The sequence below is a fragment of the Alternaria hordeiaustralica genome, assembly GCF_023758085.1.
Source record: "Alternaria hordeiaustralica strain BMP 2776 chromosome Unknown scaffold_2, whole genome shotgun sequence".
In the NCBI taxonomy this organism is placed as follows: Eukaryota; Fungi; Ascomycota; class Dothideomycetes; order Pleosporales; family Pleosporaceae; genus Alternaria; species Alternaria hordeiaustralica.
The window spans coordinates 1,226,878-1,241,760 of record NW_026056774.1 but is presented as its reverse complement, the minus strand read 5'-3'; the positions used below and the strand labels follow the sequence as shown (position 1 = coordinate 1,241,760).

Genomic DNA, 14,883 nt, shown 5'->3' with positions numbered 1-14,883 from the left:
TTTAGCGCCTTGATCCGAGCCATCGCCGCGCCAAGCCAGCCCTCACGTAAAAGCCGGCCACCTCGCTCCTCCCTTCTCACCTGTACACCACACTTTCTGCAGCTGCCCCATGCCACTTCCCACTTCCCACAACACTCTCAAGCCGCTGCTACTGCATTGTTGCGTATCTGCTTCTTCTTCTGCTCTGCACTCTTCACACTTCAGCTGAGTCAATTGTTCGCAATTGCTCTCCCCCTCACGCGCAGCTGCTTCTCGACGCGTCGCATCAGGTAACCACACTGCACTCAGTCACCACGCTGTCTGCCACTGCTTCTCTCCACACTCTCAGCATTGCTCCTGGGTAGTCTCCAGTAGCCATGACTACCCTCAATCTCAAGCTCGGCCAGACGGTCGAGACTTCTGGCGGTGTAGACGGCATCGTCCGCTACCTAGGCCCCATTCACGTCTCAGAGGGGCGATTTGTGGGAATAGAACTCCCAACTGCTGATGGCAAGAACGATGGCTCCGTACGCGGAGAGCGTTACTTCACTTGCGCACCTCTCCACGGGCTGTTCATCCGCGACACTAGCATTGTCAGCATCCTCTCTGAGGCAGCCCCCGCACCGGCTCCTCCTACTCCACGAGCGGTCTCCAAAACAAAGGCACCACCCACCACACCCAGAGCCCGCCCATCAAGCGTGGTTGCCCCTAAGCCTACAACCACTACAAGGACAACCACATTGAGCAAGCGGCAGTCAGTCGCAGCTCCCTCAACATCACAACCGCCTTCGCGTGGCCCAGTCCGCAAGGCCAGCGTGGCGAGCACGTCAAGCAACTCTGCCGCTGAATCATCTCGCGCCCCATTCTCTCGACCCGAATCCTCCCGCCCAGAACCTTCTCGTCCCGAACCCTCTCGTCCTACACCATCAACCTCAAGACCGAGTCTTGCATCTTCAGTCACAAGCAATGCTGGCAAAGCAAGTCGGGATAACAACGTCGACAATCTGCACACCAAGATTAGGCATCTCGAGAAGCAACACGCGGAAGACCAAGAGCGCCTGAGAGAGTATGCTCAGGTTCGCGACGAGAAAGAGCGCTACAGCGGCATCATCCAGCGGCTCCAGAACAAGTGTCAAGCTCAATACACCGAGATACAAGAGCTGAAAGATAGAGTGAACACACTTCAGTTGGAACAACAGGCTCTCAACAGATCACACCAGGACCACGAGGTGGACTTGGAGGATGCCTTGGTGGACAAGGAGATGGCCGAGGAGAGGGCGGATCAAGCCGAGGCAGAAATCGAGTCGTTGCGCAAACGCCTGGAAGAACAGACGCTGGAGCTTGACATTCTTCGCGATGAGGCCGATCTCTTCACAACAGAAATGTCAGAGGATCAGAAGCAAGAGGCTGGATACTACCGTCTCCAACACGAGAATGATCGCATGCGACAGGCGTTGATCACTCTGAAAGAGATGACAGAGGAGCGGGAACAAGACTTCAAGGCACACATTCTCGGGCTCGAGGGCGACGTCGCACAACTTGAGTACTACCGACAAGACAATGCCAATCTCCAAGAACGTCTCTCTGTATCCGAAAATCTTGTCGACCACCTGAAACAGCAGTTGGACGCTGCCAATGAATGGGAGGAGATGGTCGAGGAGTTGACCCAACAAAACCAGAATCTCCAAGATAGAATCGCGGAGCAAGATCTGGTCGTACAAGATCTTGAGAACCTACGGGAACTCAACGACGAGCTAGAAGCTCAACACCTTGAGCAAGAAGAGGACATGCTTGCAGAGCTTGACGCTAAGAACAACGAGCTCGCTGAGCAAGTACGCCAGATTACCGAACAGACCCACATCATCGCCGACCAAGAGTCTCTCATCTCCAAATTCCGAGACCTCGTCATGGACCTACAAACCAAAATGGCCGACGCTGAGTCTTCCAAGACTATGACGGAAGCCCAAGTCAAGGATACCACCGGTCGCTTCAACGAAGTGATGGACCTTAACCGCCAACTTCGTGCAGCCACTGTGTTGTCGACCACACGAGAGATTGAGTCTTCGCTGGTATCGCTCAAGGCAGATCAGCTTGCTGAAAAGCTCGAGATTTGGAACGAGACAGAGTCCAAGGAGTTCACTCGAAGCGAGTCTCTCCAAGCCTACCTCGCAACAGAAAGGATCGCTGGGAAATCCAAGCTGCTTGTCAATGTGTTGAGGAGCACCTGTCGTCACATGAGCAATGGCGGTCGATTGGACGATGCCGTCTCCAGACTCGTCTGTGAAGAGTCCATTGTTCACCTGGAGGTCCTTAAAGACGGAAGCAACCGTCTTTGGTCTGCCATTCGTGGCTTATCACTTCCCGAATTCGCCAATTTTGGCCCGACGTACCAAGAATTGATCTCGGTAGAGCAGGTTCTTGATCAAGGCCTCAACGCTCTCAAAGCAGACACACTCAACTTTGAAGAATTTGCTGGGTCCTTGGAGCGATCGACCAAGACACATGAAGCAATTCTGTCAAGCCACCAAGAGGTCCTTGCTGCACGACCAGAGGGAGAATTCCTCTCCATAGCGACTTCGCTCCACGCGAGGATAAACTATATCCTCTACATCTACGATCTGGCACACTTCGTCCTAGAGAAAGTGCCCGAGAGCATACGCGAAGAGTGCGCAAAGATGCTCATTCATTTCAACGAGCCAGTCGATACTTTGCAGGCTACATCCACGGCTGCGGCCAGGTTGCAACGGACTCTGAAGGCTCTGGTTCAGGATAATATGTTTCCGGAACGACCATCTGATTTCGAGGACGCTTTCAGATACGACGAAAAGCTGGCATCGGCTGCTGGAACCCTTGCCGCTTTCGTTCGCAGCCTGATCGAGGAGGTTGCGAAGTGCACCAGCCTATCCGACACCGAGCCAGTCCCTGCTCTTGAGCTTCGCGCGATCAAAGACAACATCGATAATCTCGATGTCGATCAGAATTATGCTTTCATGTTTGCCCACCTGAACACCATCACTTACCATCTGAATTCCTGGGCCGACCAAGCCGGCATACTATCAAAAGCCATCGAGATCGAGCACGGACCTACGCCCTGGGCTCAGAAGGCGAAGGAGGTTGAGGCGGGACGGAAGAAGGACGACGAGGCTGTGCGCCAGTTACAAACTCTTACCGTCGAGCATCGTGCAACCGTTCTGAAGATTCACGAGCGAGAGCAAGTCATCGCCACCAAAGAATTGGAGATTGAGCACTTGATGGCCAAGATCAAGGACGCTACCAGCAAGACCGAAGGTCTCGAGGCTCTCCAAGAAGAGCTCACGACACGTCATGATAAGATCATGGATCTTCAGGCTCTGAATCGATCCCAGATGATGGAGATTGAGGTTTTGAGAGAGCGCCTGGCCAATGCCGACGAGCATGCGCAAAACGACGCAGGACACGCCATGGAGACCATTGCCGCTCCAGTCGAGCAACCTCGGGAAGAGGACGACCCGCTCGCTCATCCCAGCAAGCTCAGGACTATGCTCGAAGCCCTCGACAATGAGAACCATTGGCTGCGCAAGCGCGAAAACAGCTGGGCATTCAAATGGAACGTGCGCCAGACGTTGATCAGTCTGGACACCTACAAGCATGTCGACAGAAATTGGAGGAAATGCTATGAGAGGCTTTACCTCGATGACGATGATGAATTCCTCGTTTTTGAGCCATCAAGCCCAGTGCTCGAGGAGAACCCAACATATCAAATCTCGAACGCACATGGTACTGGCCGACCTAAGATGTCGGCTATCGAACTCAGTGGCATCAGCCTAGGCTGGGAGGAGCGCGCACACAGTCATAAGGTGGCTTTGGAGCAAGCCGAGGAGGACTTCGTCCACCTGTCCATGCTCTCTGATGATTACGACGACTTGTCCTTCATTGCGGTATAATTCTAGAATACTCCATCGACTAGAAGGGGAAGAAGAAAAAGACACGACTCCGCATTTACGATTCCACACGACACGGTGTTGCGCATTTGGTTTTTCAGCGACAACTCGAGAGCATGGGAAGATGCATCTTGGGTACTGGGCGTTTATTTTGGCTCTCATCACGTTTTGCGCATTGGAGTTTCTGGGTTGGCTTTGGTTTTGGTTTTGATTTGGTGTTTATCGCGACGATACCCATGGGTCTGCATTCGCTGCATCGTTTTTTGTTGTACTTTGTTTTGTATACGTTTCCTTTCTTGTAGCTAGCTTTTTACTCTTGTCTTAGTCCTCCCGGTTTGAGACCTTGACTCACCCCTTCGGGGGTTTGAGTCGGCACTCGCCGGGAGGACGGGCAGGCATTATGACATTATTGTCTTCATCCAGTTCTTCCATTGTGAATCCCTTTGCAAATTTGCCAGTTGATGCTTGACTTGGTCGTTCTCACGCTCCAGTTCCTGTATTCTAGTTTCTTGCCAAAGAGCTCTCATCTTCGCCTCTTCTTTTGTCTTCTCCACTTCGGCTTCCAATGTTGACCTCCGCTGCCTTTCGCGAACCCGTGATAATTCGTTTGGCCTTGGTTGGTTCATCACACACCACAACTTGACGCGCGTGAGCTCTTCGCTGTGACGCACTTCGATCTGCGCAAGATGGCGATCGTGATGCTCATTGACGGCCGCGATCTCTTTCGCGTGTGTTGTTTCTAGGTCTTCAATGTGCTTCTCATGCTCCAACCGCTCTTTATCGAGCGCGCTGCTTAGACTGAGAACCTCCCGTTCCTGCGCCCTTAGGTCTTTGACCAACGCGGTGAGTGACGATCTTGCGGCAGCAGCGTGTGCTGTAGAACGTGGCTTGTGGCTTATCAGCATGCTTCTTTTATGTATTGTTGCATTCACTTACGGTGCTTGTCGATGTAGGTGGGCGGATATTGCGACGGGGGAAAAGCTCTCGAAAAGATGGATTGCGACCGCGATTGTTTTGTCTTGTCGTTACCATTGCGCATACGAGGGCGAGCGGTTGTTCGACATTTCTGAGAGATTGCGATATTGTCGGGAGACGAGGTACGAGAGATCATGTTTAGGCTGCAGCTCTAGTGGAAGGTAGAAGTTAGGTTGAGATGCTGCAAACGGAGTGGACGGGGTCTGCAATGGCGGTATGATGGCGGAGGCAGAAGTGAAGGTGAGATTGGAGCTTCAAACTATACGCCAACCAACAGTATCTTGTATGCCTAAGATTGCAATCCGCCCGGGACCACCTGAAGTCATACCCTTGTACTCATCATCAGGTTCTGTGATTCGCAGCTCGCTTTTGTCCATCCAGCCATTCCCTAAACACGGGTAGATTTCCATCTACGGGTGTTGCGCCACAAGCCTTGCAATCTCGGCGCACTTTTCCGTGATACTACGCAACTTCTCGTTCGCGCCTTTATCTGCGGTATGCTTGGCTTTCTCTTGAGCCAACTCATTCCCGAGCTCGGCAACCCTACTGCTGAGCTTCATGACATTCTTGCCTTAAATTTCATGCTGTTTTGTGAGAGTTTCGATACCTGCGACCGCCACTTTTCGAGTGTTGGCCTCTTTGTTCAGACTGCATGAGAGATCCTTGTTCTGGCTTTTCAGTTCGTGGACTTCAAGCTCTAGATCTGCGATAGTTGCGTCCTTCTCCTCGAATAGTCTGCTGTGTTCAATTGCGAGTTCTTTCATTTGGACCTGCATCTTTGAGATAGGCCCACTGTAAACGGCGGCAGTGGCGCGAATATCCGAGTAGGTTTTGTTCTGCACATCATGAGCAACTTTTGATGGGGACTGATCGTGTAAGATATACATACGAGTTCGTGAGCGATGGCTGTTGGACGAGTGGACTGCACCCCATGACGGACAGCAAGAGAAGAACCCGCAGTAGATGACGATTCTCCCTGTGATGGCGTGCGCAATGGAGCCATGTTGCTGGATGAGAGCGTATCGTGGGTTGTGCACCAATGGTGGAAAGGTAATGCAGTAGAAAGCAGCAAAGATGAATTTTTGCGATGAAAGTGAGAAGAGTAGACCTGCCTAAAGCGGCACACGGCTAGACGCAAACGTGAGGTGAGCGTCTTTGTGGTGCTCACTGTCCCCGTAGATGTTATGTTATTACAAATATGTCTAAAGCGCAGCTTTGCAACATTCTTTTCCTTTCAGTAAACGCCGTAGCTGAGAATTGCGGGTTTACAGTGATTTAGGAACATGCGAGGAAGTTCAGCAGCTTGGCGCGACGATGGCGATAACATTTGGAGAATATCAGTATCGCGAAAGCGAGTTTTCTCTCTGAGATGAAGCCTCTCTACCGGCTGGTGAAAGATCCCGTTCGAGGTGCGGCGTTTCTTCCACGTACCCTAAGCCTGCTCCTTTTCCGAGTTCTTATCACTTCTTTCCTGCACGTTGTCTGGTGCTGTCCACTCTCTCCACATCATCGTTGATCTTCGTATACTGCACCATAAGACATATGCCAGTACTGCTGGCGTTCGGTTATCAGCGCTATCTTCAGGTTTCGCAAACGGTAGTATGGGCTCAATGTTGAGGATTTTACTAAAGTGTCGCGTTCGTATACCGCGAGATCTGCGTCGAGGAGCAGTAGTTAAAGTCAATTTCTTAATCCCGAGGTCATGTGAGAGCGGGAGCCGCACTAAGTAGGAGCCGATAAGATCTTCCTTCTAGGCTCGCTGGAATACCGACATGCGATACATGCTTTCGGCAGTTTCCTGTAAGTTCTTTAGCTGCTTTGTGAAGTTTGGTTGACACGTGAAACGTGTTACTCCAGACACTTACCTAGGTAGTGCAGATGAGTTAGACCTACGCGTGAGGTTATCACATTTGATCGCCCGACACATCGTCACAAGTCGCAATTGCTAGATGTGCGGGTTGAGGACATGCATGCGTGCGCGCAAACTTTCGGCGTTATTCAAAGACGCAATGCATTGCACAATCACCGCTGCGACGTTGATGACGACATTCTTACCCGGTACTAGGTACGCCAGAGACCGGGTTTTGCATTTTCGTGTTTCCAACTTTCGCAGCGCAAAGTCTTCATTCGATCCGAAATTGTGAGCGCAACGTCGGCAAGCGCCTTGCTCGTTGAATGCGACATCACCAAGGCCACTTCAGCCACTGCAACGTAATTCCAGGGCACGTGCCATCAGCCACAAAACTTGGTAAGTCGGCCGATACGGTGGTGTACGTTGAAAATGAACCAGGCTAAATTCGAGTAATCCTCTCCTCAACTAGTCTTTCTTCCAGAAGACAAGTGCCATCGCTAGCAGTAAGTACTCGTTGCTAACAGCCTCCATCTGCGCACAGCCGACAATCGGCTACCTAGGTACCCAGAGATCGGGCCCACATCGGACCCGTAGCTCTGCCGTACCACAAACTATCGCAGACTTACGACTCGTCGGTCTTATTCCACCGCGAAAGCTCGTCGCAGCTCGGCCGGGTTTGCCATCATTGCGGATACGGGATGATTCGTGTTGTGGGGACGGCAGCACTTGAAGGGATGCCTGAGAGACGCCAATTACGGAACCTCTCGCCGTGATGGAAATTATCGTGATACTGAGATGGTGCAATGAATAAGGCCACCGACCGTTCGTCGTTTAGACCTTGTCGCAACCGCGTACAGAGATCGCCGACACGTGGAACTAGTGTGATCTTCCACGAGGATGTCGGTGATACTCCGGTGATCTGCGTTACCCTTTGATGGGTCAACCGAAATCGCGAGAGGTGGGTGCTTCAGCACCTGTCGATCACGGCAGTTACCAGGCGTGTGGAAAGTTACGTTTGGCAAGTGGCTGTTTGAAGGTAAAGTTCGTCTCGAATAGGTTTCAGCACCGGCAGACGCAGTATTCAAAGTACCTAGGTAGCATGTGTTTGTGCGGGGAACGTGAGGTGGTGCGAAATACTCATGATCATTACTATATCGGATGCAAAACTATGGCCTCCGTTTCCCCTCATAGCTAACCAAGCTAGCCTCATCTGTGTCTCCTTGACTATGGCTGTGCTTCACGTGATACGAGGTCTTGACTCTGATGCCATCTTCCACTTTCGTATCGAACGACTCTGAACGAGGGCTCGATATAGCCGTGTTCAAGTTGTACGACTTGTGCTTTTGACTGACGTTCCTGAGTTCGTTGTTGCTGCCGTAGTTGTAGTATTGACGGCTGCGTGCCGATGAGCCGCCCAAAATGGGGAAGAGTCTGACCAGGAGAAGACGGAGGGTCGGGAGGCAGGCGCTGGTAGGAACATTAATGGATGCGATATATGAGAACGAGTATAGAACTTACCACATGATGCCGACACAGATTTCAATCGTGCTCCACATCGAGACGTCGTAAAACTCCCAGCTCACGTTCGAGGAAGCGGCAAAGTGAACCAAGGCTTGTAAACGCAGAATGCTGACGACGGTGACGAAGGTACCAACGCAGAACATAAGCGCTACACCGACCTTCTTCTTCCAGTGTAGCTTCAAGCCCCAAAGCTGCCAAAGAGGTACACCCAGAATCCAGAAGTCCAAGGCGATGGATATGGCCGCGTTCGATGCAGTGATGGCGTTGATTTCGAGACAAGTACCTTCGTGCATGCCATCCCATTTTGTCCAGAAGTACTGGATGGGCTGGCATTGAAATATCGCGACGATGATGAAGGCGACACCCCAGAGTATGGTGAAGACGATTGTACCCCATAGTAGTCGTTGAACGCCTTTGCTGGGGAACACGCGGATGTAGAAGAACAGTAGCGTGAGTTTCAACAGCATAAGCTGCGTGAAGTAGAGCCAGGCCATGATGTAGAAATATTGCAGCATCTGAGTGATCTCCGTCGGTGTCAGGGTCCAGAGATCTTGGCCAAGTCCATTCTTCACAGTGCCAAAAACAGTGATGACGGCACTGGGTATAGCGGCTATGAGTGTCGCCAGCACGCACCAGTCGTCGTAGCCAAAGTCCATCCTCGACACGGTGCCCTTGAAGGTGAAACGCATCGCAACGAAGGCTGCAGCTATGCATACCATGACGTTTGACAACAGCACATAGCTTTGTCCGCGATCCCGTACCGGGGCTCCGCAGGTGGTCAGGCTGATGTTGCGCGTAACTTCATGTTCGTCAGCCTCTTTTTCTCTTCCGTCGGGATAGGTGCAAGTACCTAGAGCTTCAGGGATGGTGCAGCTGGCGCTCACACACAGCGTTACGTTGTTTTGGAAGACATCGTTCGTGCAAATACATGCTTGATCTGTTGGAGAACAGGTGTTCGTACTGAAAGCGTTCAAGAGGCACAGTTGCTGCAAGGGTGAGCGAAATGTTAAGAAGTTGGGCTGCAAGGTACTTACAGCACATGCGGGAAGCTTTGACAGGGCTGGCTGCTGTGCTGCATGTACCATGGAGATGGTAACGAGCCACAACAGCATGCATGTGCGAATGAAAGAGGCCATGTCGATGCTCTCACGCCACGTTTGCGCAAGACAATCCGAATGTTGAAGACAGATGGGCGGACCCCCGAGTTTGTAACGGGTGCGTAGGATATCGCGGAGGTCTCAAGTAAAGCGACAGCGGGACAGGTTCCACCATTTATCTTCCGCCTCTAAACGGAAGGTGATCCTCGAATATGATGAACGCAGGGATCCCTCGTGCGGTTTATAGTGCGTCTCTTGTAAGGCCCAGGACTGAAACCCACGAGTCGTAGCTACCATGGTGGCTGCCGTCATTGGTATGAAGTGCCGACTGCAGAAGCCTACCCGACCATGGCATTCCAATAGCGCAAACTTTGTTAAGAAGTGCTGGCGCATATACGGTCGGAACCTAGCATCCTTCAGAGATGGCGGCATGTCATCCAGAAAGGGGTCTTGCCTTGTTCAGGCCGGTGCAGCGCAATGTGGGGTGCGGTCCGGTGTGTCATGGGCTTGCGAACGCCACAAACGCCAACCGAAAACCACGGTAAAACCTGAACGACAACGTCCACCATCCATGACCAACGGAGGATAATTTTAGACTTTCGAATATGTGACAGAAAGGGCGATGATGAGCATGGCGCAATGGCAGAGGTCTGGAGGCGGGCGAGCACGTGGAGCGATAACAGCTGCTCAGTGCGCACCTAGACATCTCGTTCGCTGCACGGCTGCCGAAATGAGGTTCCCTCCGAACGTTCCAAGACGACGAATGCCCGCCAAGATCTGCACGCCCGCCGGTTCCTGGCGCCACACTGTGTCGCCTGAGGACGAATCCCACGGTTTCATGAAGCTCAATCCTAGCGAGCAATCCGTCGTTGAGGGTCCACCCCCAAGCGTTAGGCCACCCGGCGAATCCCCCATTCATCGGTTGGCCCACTCTGCCCTGCAGTAAGTCATTCTCGCGTGCGGCCATCGATTCCCGCACGAGGTTTTCGCCGGCTTCCAGCCCAGTGCATGGCTATTCCTTGCATTGATATCGGCATGTGGCACAATGTCTCAAGTGGACTCTGTCGGCGTTGTAACCTACAGAGGAAGCAGACATATTCTAAGTCTTCTTCTTTGAGATGGTCTCCGAGATGAGAAGAATAGCATGTGGCAATGCGAAAACGATAGTAAGGGGAACAATGGCTATATATGAGGGTCGGGACAAGGCTCTTGGTATTCATCACTGCCATCAAGCACTTTCAAGACAAGATGAGGCTCATCGACAACGCTGCGCTCTTTGGAGCCCTACTCCTTGCTCGCTTTGGAAGCGCCCAGGATTGTTACCGTCTGCCAAGCGATGCCGACTGGCCATCCGATAACGCGTGGTCGACACTGAACTCGACCGTGAACGGGAAGCTCGTAGCCACTGTCCCAATTGGCTCCCCGTGTCACGATCCGACATACGATGCCGACGCTTGCGACGCATTGAAGTCATCATGGCTCAACCCGCTGATACAGTAAGTGCAAGAGCTCCGTTTACATGTTGGGGTAGAACTCTAATACTCTTGGCAGCACCCCGTCTTCCCACTCGATAATGCAGTCGTACTTTGCCAATCAGAGCTGCGATCCATTCTCCGATAGGAGCATCCCGTGCACTCTGGGCAACTACGTTTCGTACTCTGTCAAAGCTACCGAGGCTGAGGATGTCGTCTCTGCTCTTGAGTTCGCCAAAGCTCAGAAAATTCGTGTGGTTGTGCGGAACACTGGGCATGATTTCCTTGGAAGATCTACCGGAGCCGGCGCTCTAGCCATCTGGACCCAAAGTCTCAAGAACATCGCCTTCGGCGACTGGTCCGATGAGCACTACACTGGCCCGTCGGTCACCGTTGGCGCTGGAGTGATGGGCAACGAGTTGCTCGAGGCAGTGCACAAGCAAGGCATGAGTGTTGTGTCTGGTGAATGCGCTACTGTCGGTCTAGCAGGAGGATTTACCCAAGGTGGTGGACACTCGGTGCTCAGCACTGAGTTCGGGCTTGCTGCTGATCAGACCTTGTCCTTCGAGGTCGTGACTGCTGAGGGCAAGATGCTCACTGCTTCAGCAACCGAGAACGCCGACCTTTACTGGGCTCTCAGCGGAGGTGGTGGTGGCACATATGCTATCGTCCTCTCATTGACTGTACGAGCATACCCAGCCAAGCAGGTTGGTGGTGCTGCTATGCAGCTTCTCGCCTCGTCCACCACCCCCGAGAAGTACGCCGCAGCAACTGCCAAGCTGATTGAGCTCTTGCCAGCGATGATCGACGCTGGTGCTATGGTCGTCTTCTTGGTCAGCACTCAGTACATTGTGATCAAGCCCGTCACCGTCTGGGACTCAACAGCTGCCTACGTCAAGGACGTGGTGCTTGCGCCTTATGCCAAAGCTCTTACAGATCTCGGCATCACGCCCCCAATCGTCTACAGCGAGCTGTCTTACCGCGACCACTTCGATCGCTACATGGGCCCTCTCCCACGCGGCGCATACGAAGTCAACCGATACCAGTTTGGTGGCCGTCTCATTCCCCGAACTGTGGTCGAGAACAAGACCGCCGACCTTGTCAAGGTCTACCAAGAGCTTGCCGCAGAAGGCGTCTTGCTTGCTGGTAGCTCAGCAAACTACAAGAAGCCCGCTGGAGTCGCCGACAATGGCGTACTGCCCGCATGGAGAGACGCCATGATCCAGCTGCAACTTATCACAAACTGGGATTCCACCGCTCCTTGGGCCACCATGGAGGCAGCTCAGCAGAAGATGACCAACGAGCTCATGCCTAAGATTGAAGCCATTACTCCGGGCAGTGGCTCATACCTTAATGAGGCAGATTTCCAGCAGCCGAACTGGAAGGAGACCTTCTTTGGCAAGAACTATGACAAGCTGAAGGACATCAAGAAGAAGTACGACCCTAAGGATGTTCTCTACATCCTCAAGGGTGTTGGTAGTGAGGCTTGGAAGGTCAGCAAAGACGGACGCATGTGCCGTGCGTAGGGGTGTCGCGTAGTTTAATCTTCTTGTACATACAACTTATCGTCCTGGGCTTCTCTCAGTTCAAGAACTTATGAACTCTTACCAAATCCTCCACTTGTCGATGCATGTAGCGATGGGCCACTTTTATCATGATAAAGACGCGGCAAATCAATCGACGTTATCGTAGTGCGAGACATGAGGTGGCGTAGATGTGTCGTTGTGCGTTGGAAGGAGACAGGTAAGGGCATCGCTGTCTCTCGATTCGATGTTGTGCATCCGTGCACGATCAGGCCGGCTAAAATTCCACGTGACGTCGCGTCACGATTTCTGGACCCTGTCATTCACCACACATTCCTGATGCCACCTCGGACTCTTCATCATTCCCTATATAGAATCTGCCTGGATAGTCAGCCATCGCACTGTGTGGGTCTTTTCCAGGCTGCACACATGGCTTTGCGAGTCGACCCCTGCGCCCGGCCGATGGCTGCCTGGCATTCCCGTTATGGGCATCTCGAGCTTTGATATCGGGATGCACTTCCCTTATATGTCTTCTCAGTGAGCTGCTGTGATTTTGTTGGTATTTCAGCTAGCATTCATCAACCTACATTTTGCTTCCATTTTGCGCATGTTTTGTCGCGTCATCTTTCTCTCGTACATCATACCATACAGCAACAAGGGAACCGGTTTTTTTTGCCATTTTGTGGATGCCGTCTGTCTTCAAAGCAACGGTCATTAACTGCGATCGAACTGATCGGTCGTTGTTTTATCAGGATATGTGAAGAGGTACAAAGCTTCCTTCACACCGCATTCAGGGCTAGCTAGTCGGGTCCAAGTCTGTCGGCATTCACTTCACCTTGGGCGTGAATCCTACCCTTGTGAATTAGTCACTCGCCTCGCACACTACGTGCTGCCTTAATTCTACACAATCTCCACACGCCTGAACTATTTCTCGCCCGGTACCGAACTCACTCTACCACTCTACCACGGCGCGCGACGTACCCACGAACGATCATCCTCGCAGCCCTCTTTAACTGATAGGAATCCACACCATACTCAACCACATCAGCCATCATGTCTAAGAGCTGTGTCATCTGCGGCACAGAGGAGAGCGAAAGCGAACTACTTATCGAAGCTCCATGCAAACGCCATTTGGTCTGCGCCGACGATCTCGCTAGCTTTTTCGAGAATGCGACAAACAACGAGAGTCTATACCCGCCGCAGTGCTGCGATGTTATGTTTGTGTTAGACGAATATGAGGACTATCTGCCGTGGGAGGTTTCTTGGGCGTACCAGGTGAAACAGCAGGGCGAGTACACAATCCTGGCAAAGTAAGTCCTAAACGAAAAAAGCTGGACGGGTCGACGTGCGAGTAACATATTTGAATTAAGCTAACACTTGAACAGATTCCGCACATACTGCGCAAACCTAGCTTGCGCGAAGTTCCTACCCCCCGGAAACCACGTCGAAGATCCCGAATCGAAAATCACATATGCCATCTGCGAGGCCGAAGAGTGCGGAAAGTTGACCTGTGTCAAGTGCAGGACGCTGCTCGACCAGGGAACCCAGAACCACAAGTGCGACCAGAACGAGGACGACAAGAAGTTCAAGCAGACTGCGAACGAGAAGGGCTACCAAGAGTGCTTCGTTTGCGGCGCAACTGTGGAGTTGGCCGAGGCATGCAATCATATTACCTGCGAGTGCGGCAACTCGTTCTGTTACATCTGCGGTGAGAACTGGCCTGGGATGCACGGCTGCCCGCAATACGGACCCGCAGAGTACGACGAAGAAGGATACAACCAGGACGGCTTCCACCGTGATAGTGGCCTCAGTCGTGAAGGTCTCACTCGTCGTCAAGAAATCCTACGTGCTCGTGCACTAGACGAGGCGCAGCGTCAGGTTGATGATGACGATGAAGATGACGAGGAAGAAGGTGATGCGCGAAATGATCCTGAGTGGGAAGTCCTGCAACATCTGACTCCTGACCAACGCGCTATTGTCAATATGCTTCCTCACGGGCCCCGCGAAGACGCTTTGGATCAGCATCGCATCGAGTTGTTCGAAAACCAGGGCATTTTGTTCGATCAGTTCAATCCTCATCCTCCGCCTCCGACTCCACACCCGCAAGACGATGGTGAGGATGGAGACGAGGGGGAAGATGACGGTGAAGACGACGCGGAGCGCGACGACGAGAACATAAACGCAGAACATGGACCCGCTGTCGATGACTTCCTGCCAGGTGAAGCGGGAGTCCATGACCCAAGGTACATTCTCGATGCAAACGGAGAATTGCAGATTACCCGTGCTATACCAAACGACCAGAACCCCCCAGAAGTGGCAGGAGCTTTTCCCGCGGACCAAAATGAATTCTATGACTTCGCCGGCTCCAACATCCAAGTCGTCCCGGCCAACGAAGAAGCTGCCCAACAAGATGTCCCAGCCATAGTCAGCCAGCCTCCCACTTCCGACGAAGCCGTCAACGACGACGCACCCGGAGCTTAGTAGGGCTACATAATGTACATCGTTGCCTGCGAATTCGCCCCAGGAACAACAACCCACGTTATA

General features: G+C 52.5%; 5 protein-coding genes across 5 annotated transcripts; 3 read left to right on the top strand and 2 right to left on the bottom strand.

Annotated features, from left to right (window-relative positions):
* Positions 1–356: 356 nt before the first annotated feature.
* J4E84_001874 (uncharacterized protein) lies at positions 357–3,902 on the top strand (the record flags this gene model as incomplete). Its single annotated transcript, XM_049384504.1, has 1 exon — positions 357–3,902. One exon carries the CDS (start codon positions 357–359, stop codon positions 3,900–3,902), a length of 3,546 nt encoding a protein of 1,181 aa, XP_049247860.1.
* Positions 3,903–4,297: 395 nt separating this feature from the next.
* J4E84_001873 (uncharacterized protein) lies at positions 4,298–4,804 on the bottom strand (the record flags this gene model as incomplete). The annotated part of the gene is made up of 1 exon (XM_049384503.1): positions 4,298–4,804. The coding sequence occupies one exon, from the start codon at positions 4,802–4,804 to the stop codon at positions 4,298–4,300; it is 507 nt and encodes a 168-aa protein (XP_049247859.1).
* Positions 4,805–7,892: 3,088 nt separating this feature from the next.
* On the bottom strand, positions 7,893–9,359 carry J4E84_001872 (uncharacterized protein; the record flags this gene model as incomplete). The annotated part of the gene is made up of 4 exons (XM_049384502.1): positions 7,893–8,193; positions 8,245–9,046; positions 9,098–9,233; positions 9,282–9,359. 4 exons carry the CDS (start codon positions 9,357–9,359, stop codon positions 7,893–7,895), a joined length of 1,317 nt encoding a protein of 438 aa, XP_049247858.1.
* A 748-nt stretch (positions 9,360–10,107) lies between these two features.
* Positions 10,108–12,342, top strand: J4E84_001871 (uncharacterized protein; the record flags this gene model as incomplete). The annotated part of the gene is made up of 3 exons (XM_049384501.1): positions 10,108–10,286; positions 10,538–10,840; positions 10,896–12,342. The coding sequence occupies 3 exons, from the start codon at positions 10,108–10,110 to the stop codon at positions 12,340–12,342; spliced, it is 1,929 nt and encodes a 642-aa protein (XP_049247857.1).
* A 1,050-nt stretch (positions 12,343–13,392) lies between these two features.
* On the top strand, positions 13,393–14,820 carry J4E84_001870 (uncharacterized protein; the record flags this gene model as incomplete). Its single annotated transcript, XM_049384500.1, has 2 exons — positions 13,393–13,649; positions 13,725–14,820. The coding sequence occupies 2 exons, from the start codon at positions 13,393–13,395 to the stop codon at positions 14,818–14,820; spliced, it is 1,353 nt and encodes a 450-aa protein (XP_049247856.1).
* Between the last annotated feature and the right edge of the window lie 63 nt (positions 14,821–14,883).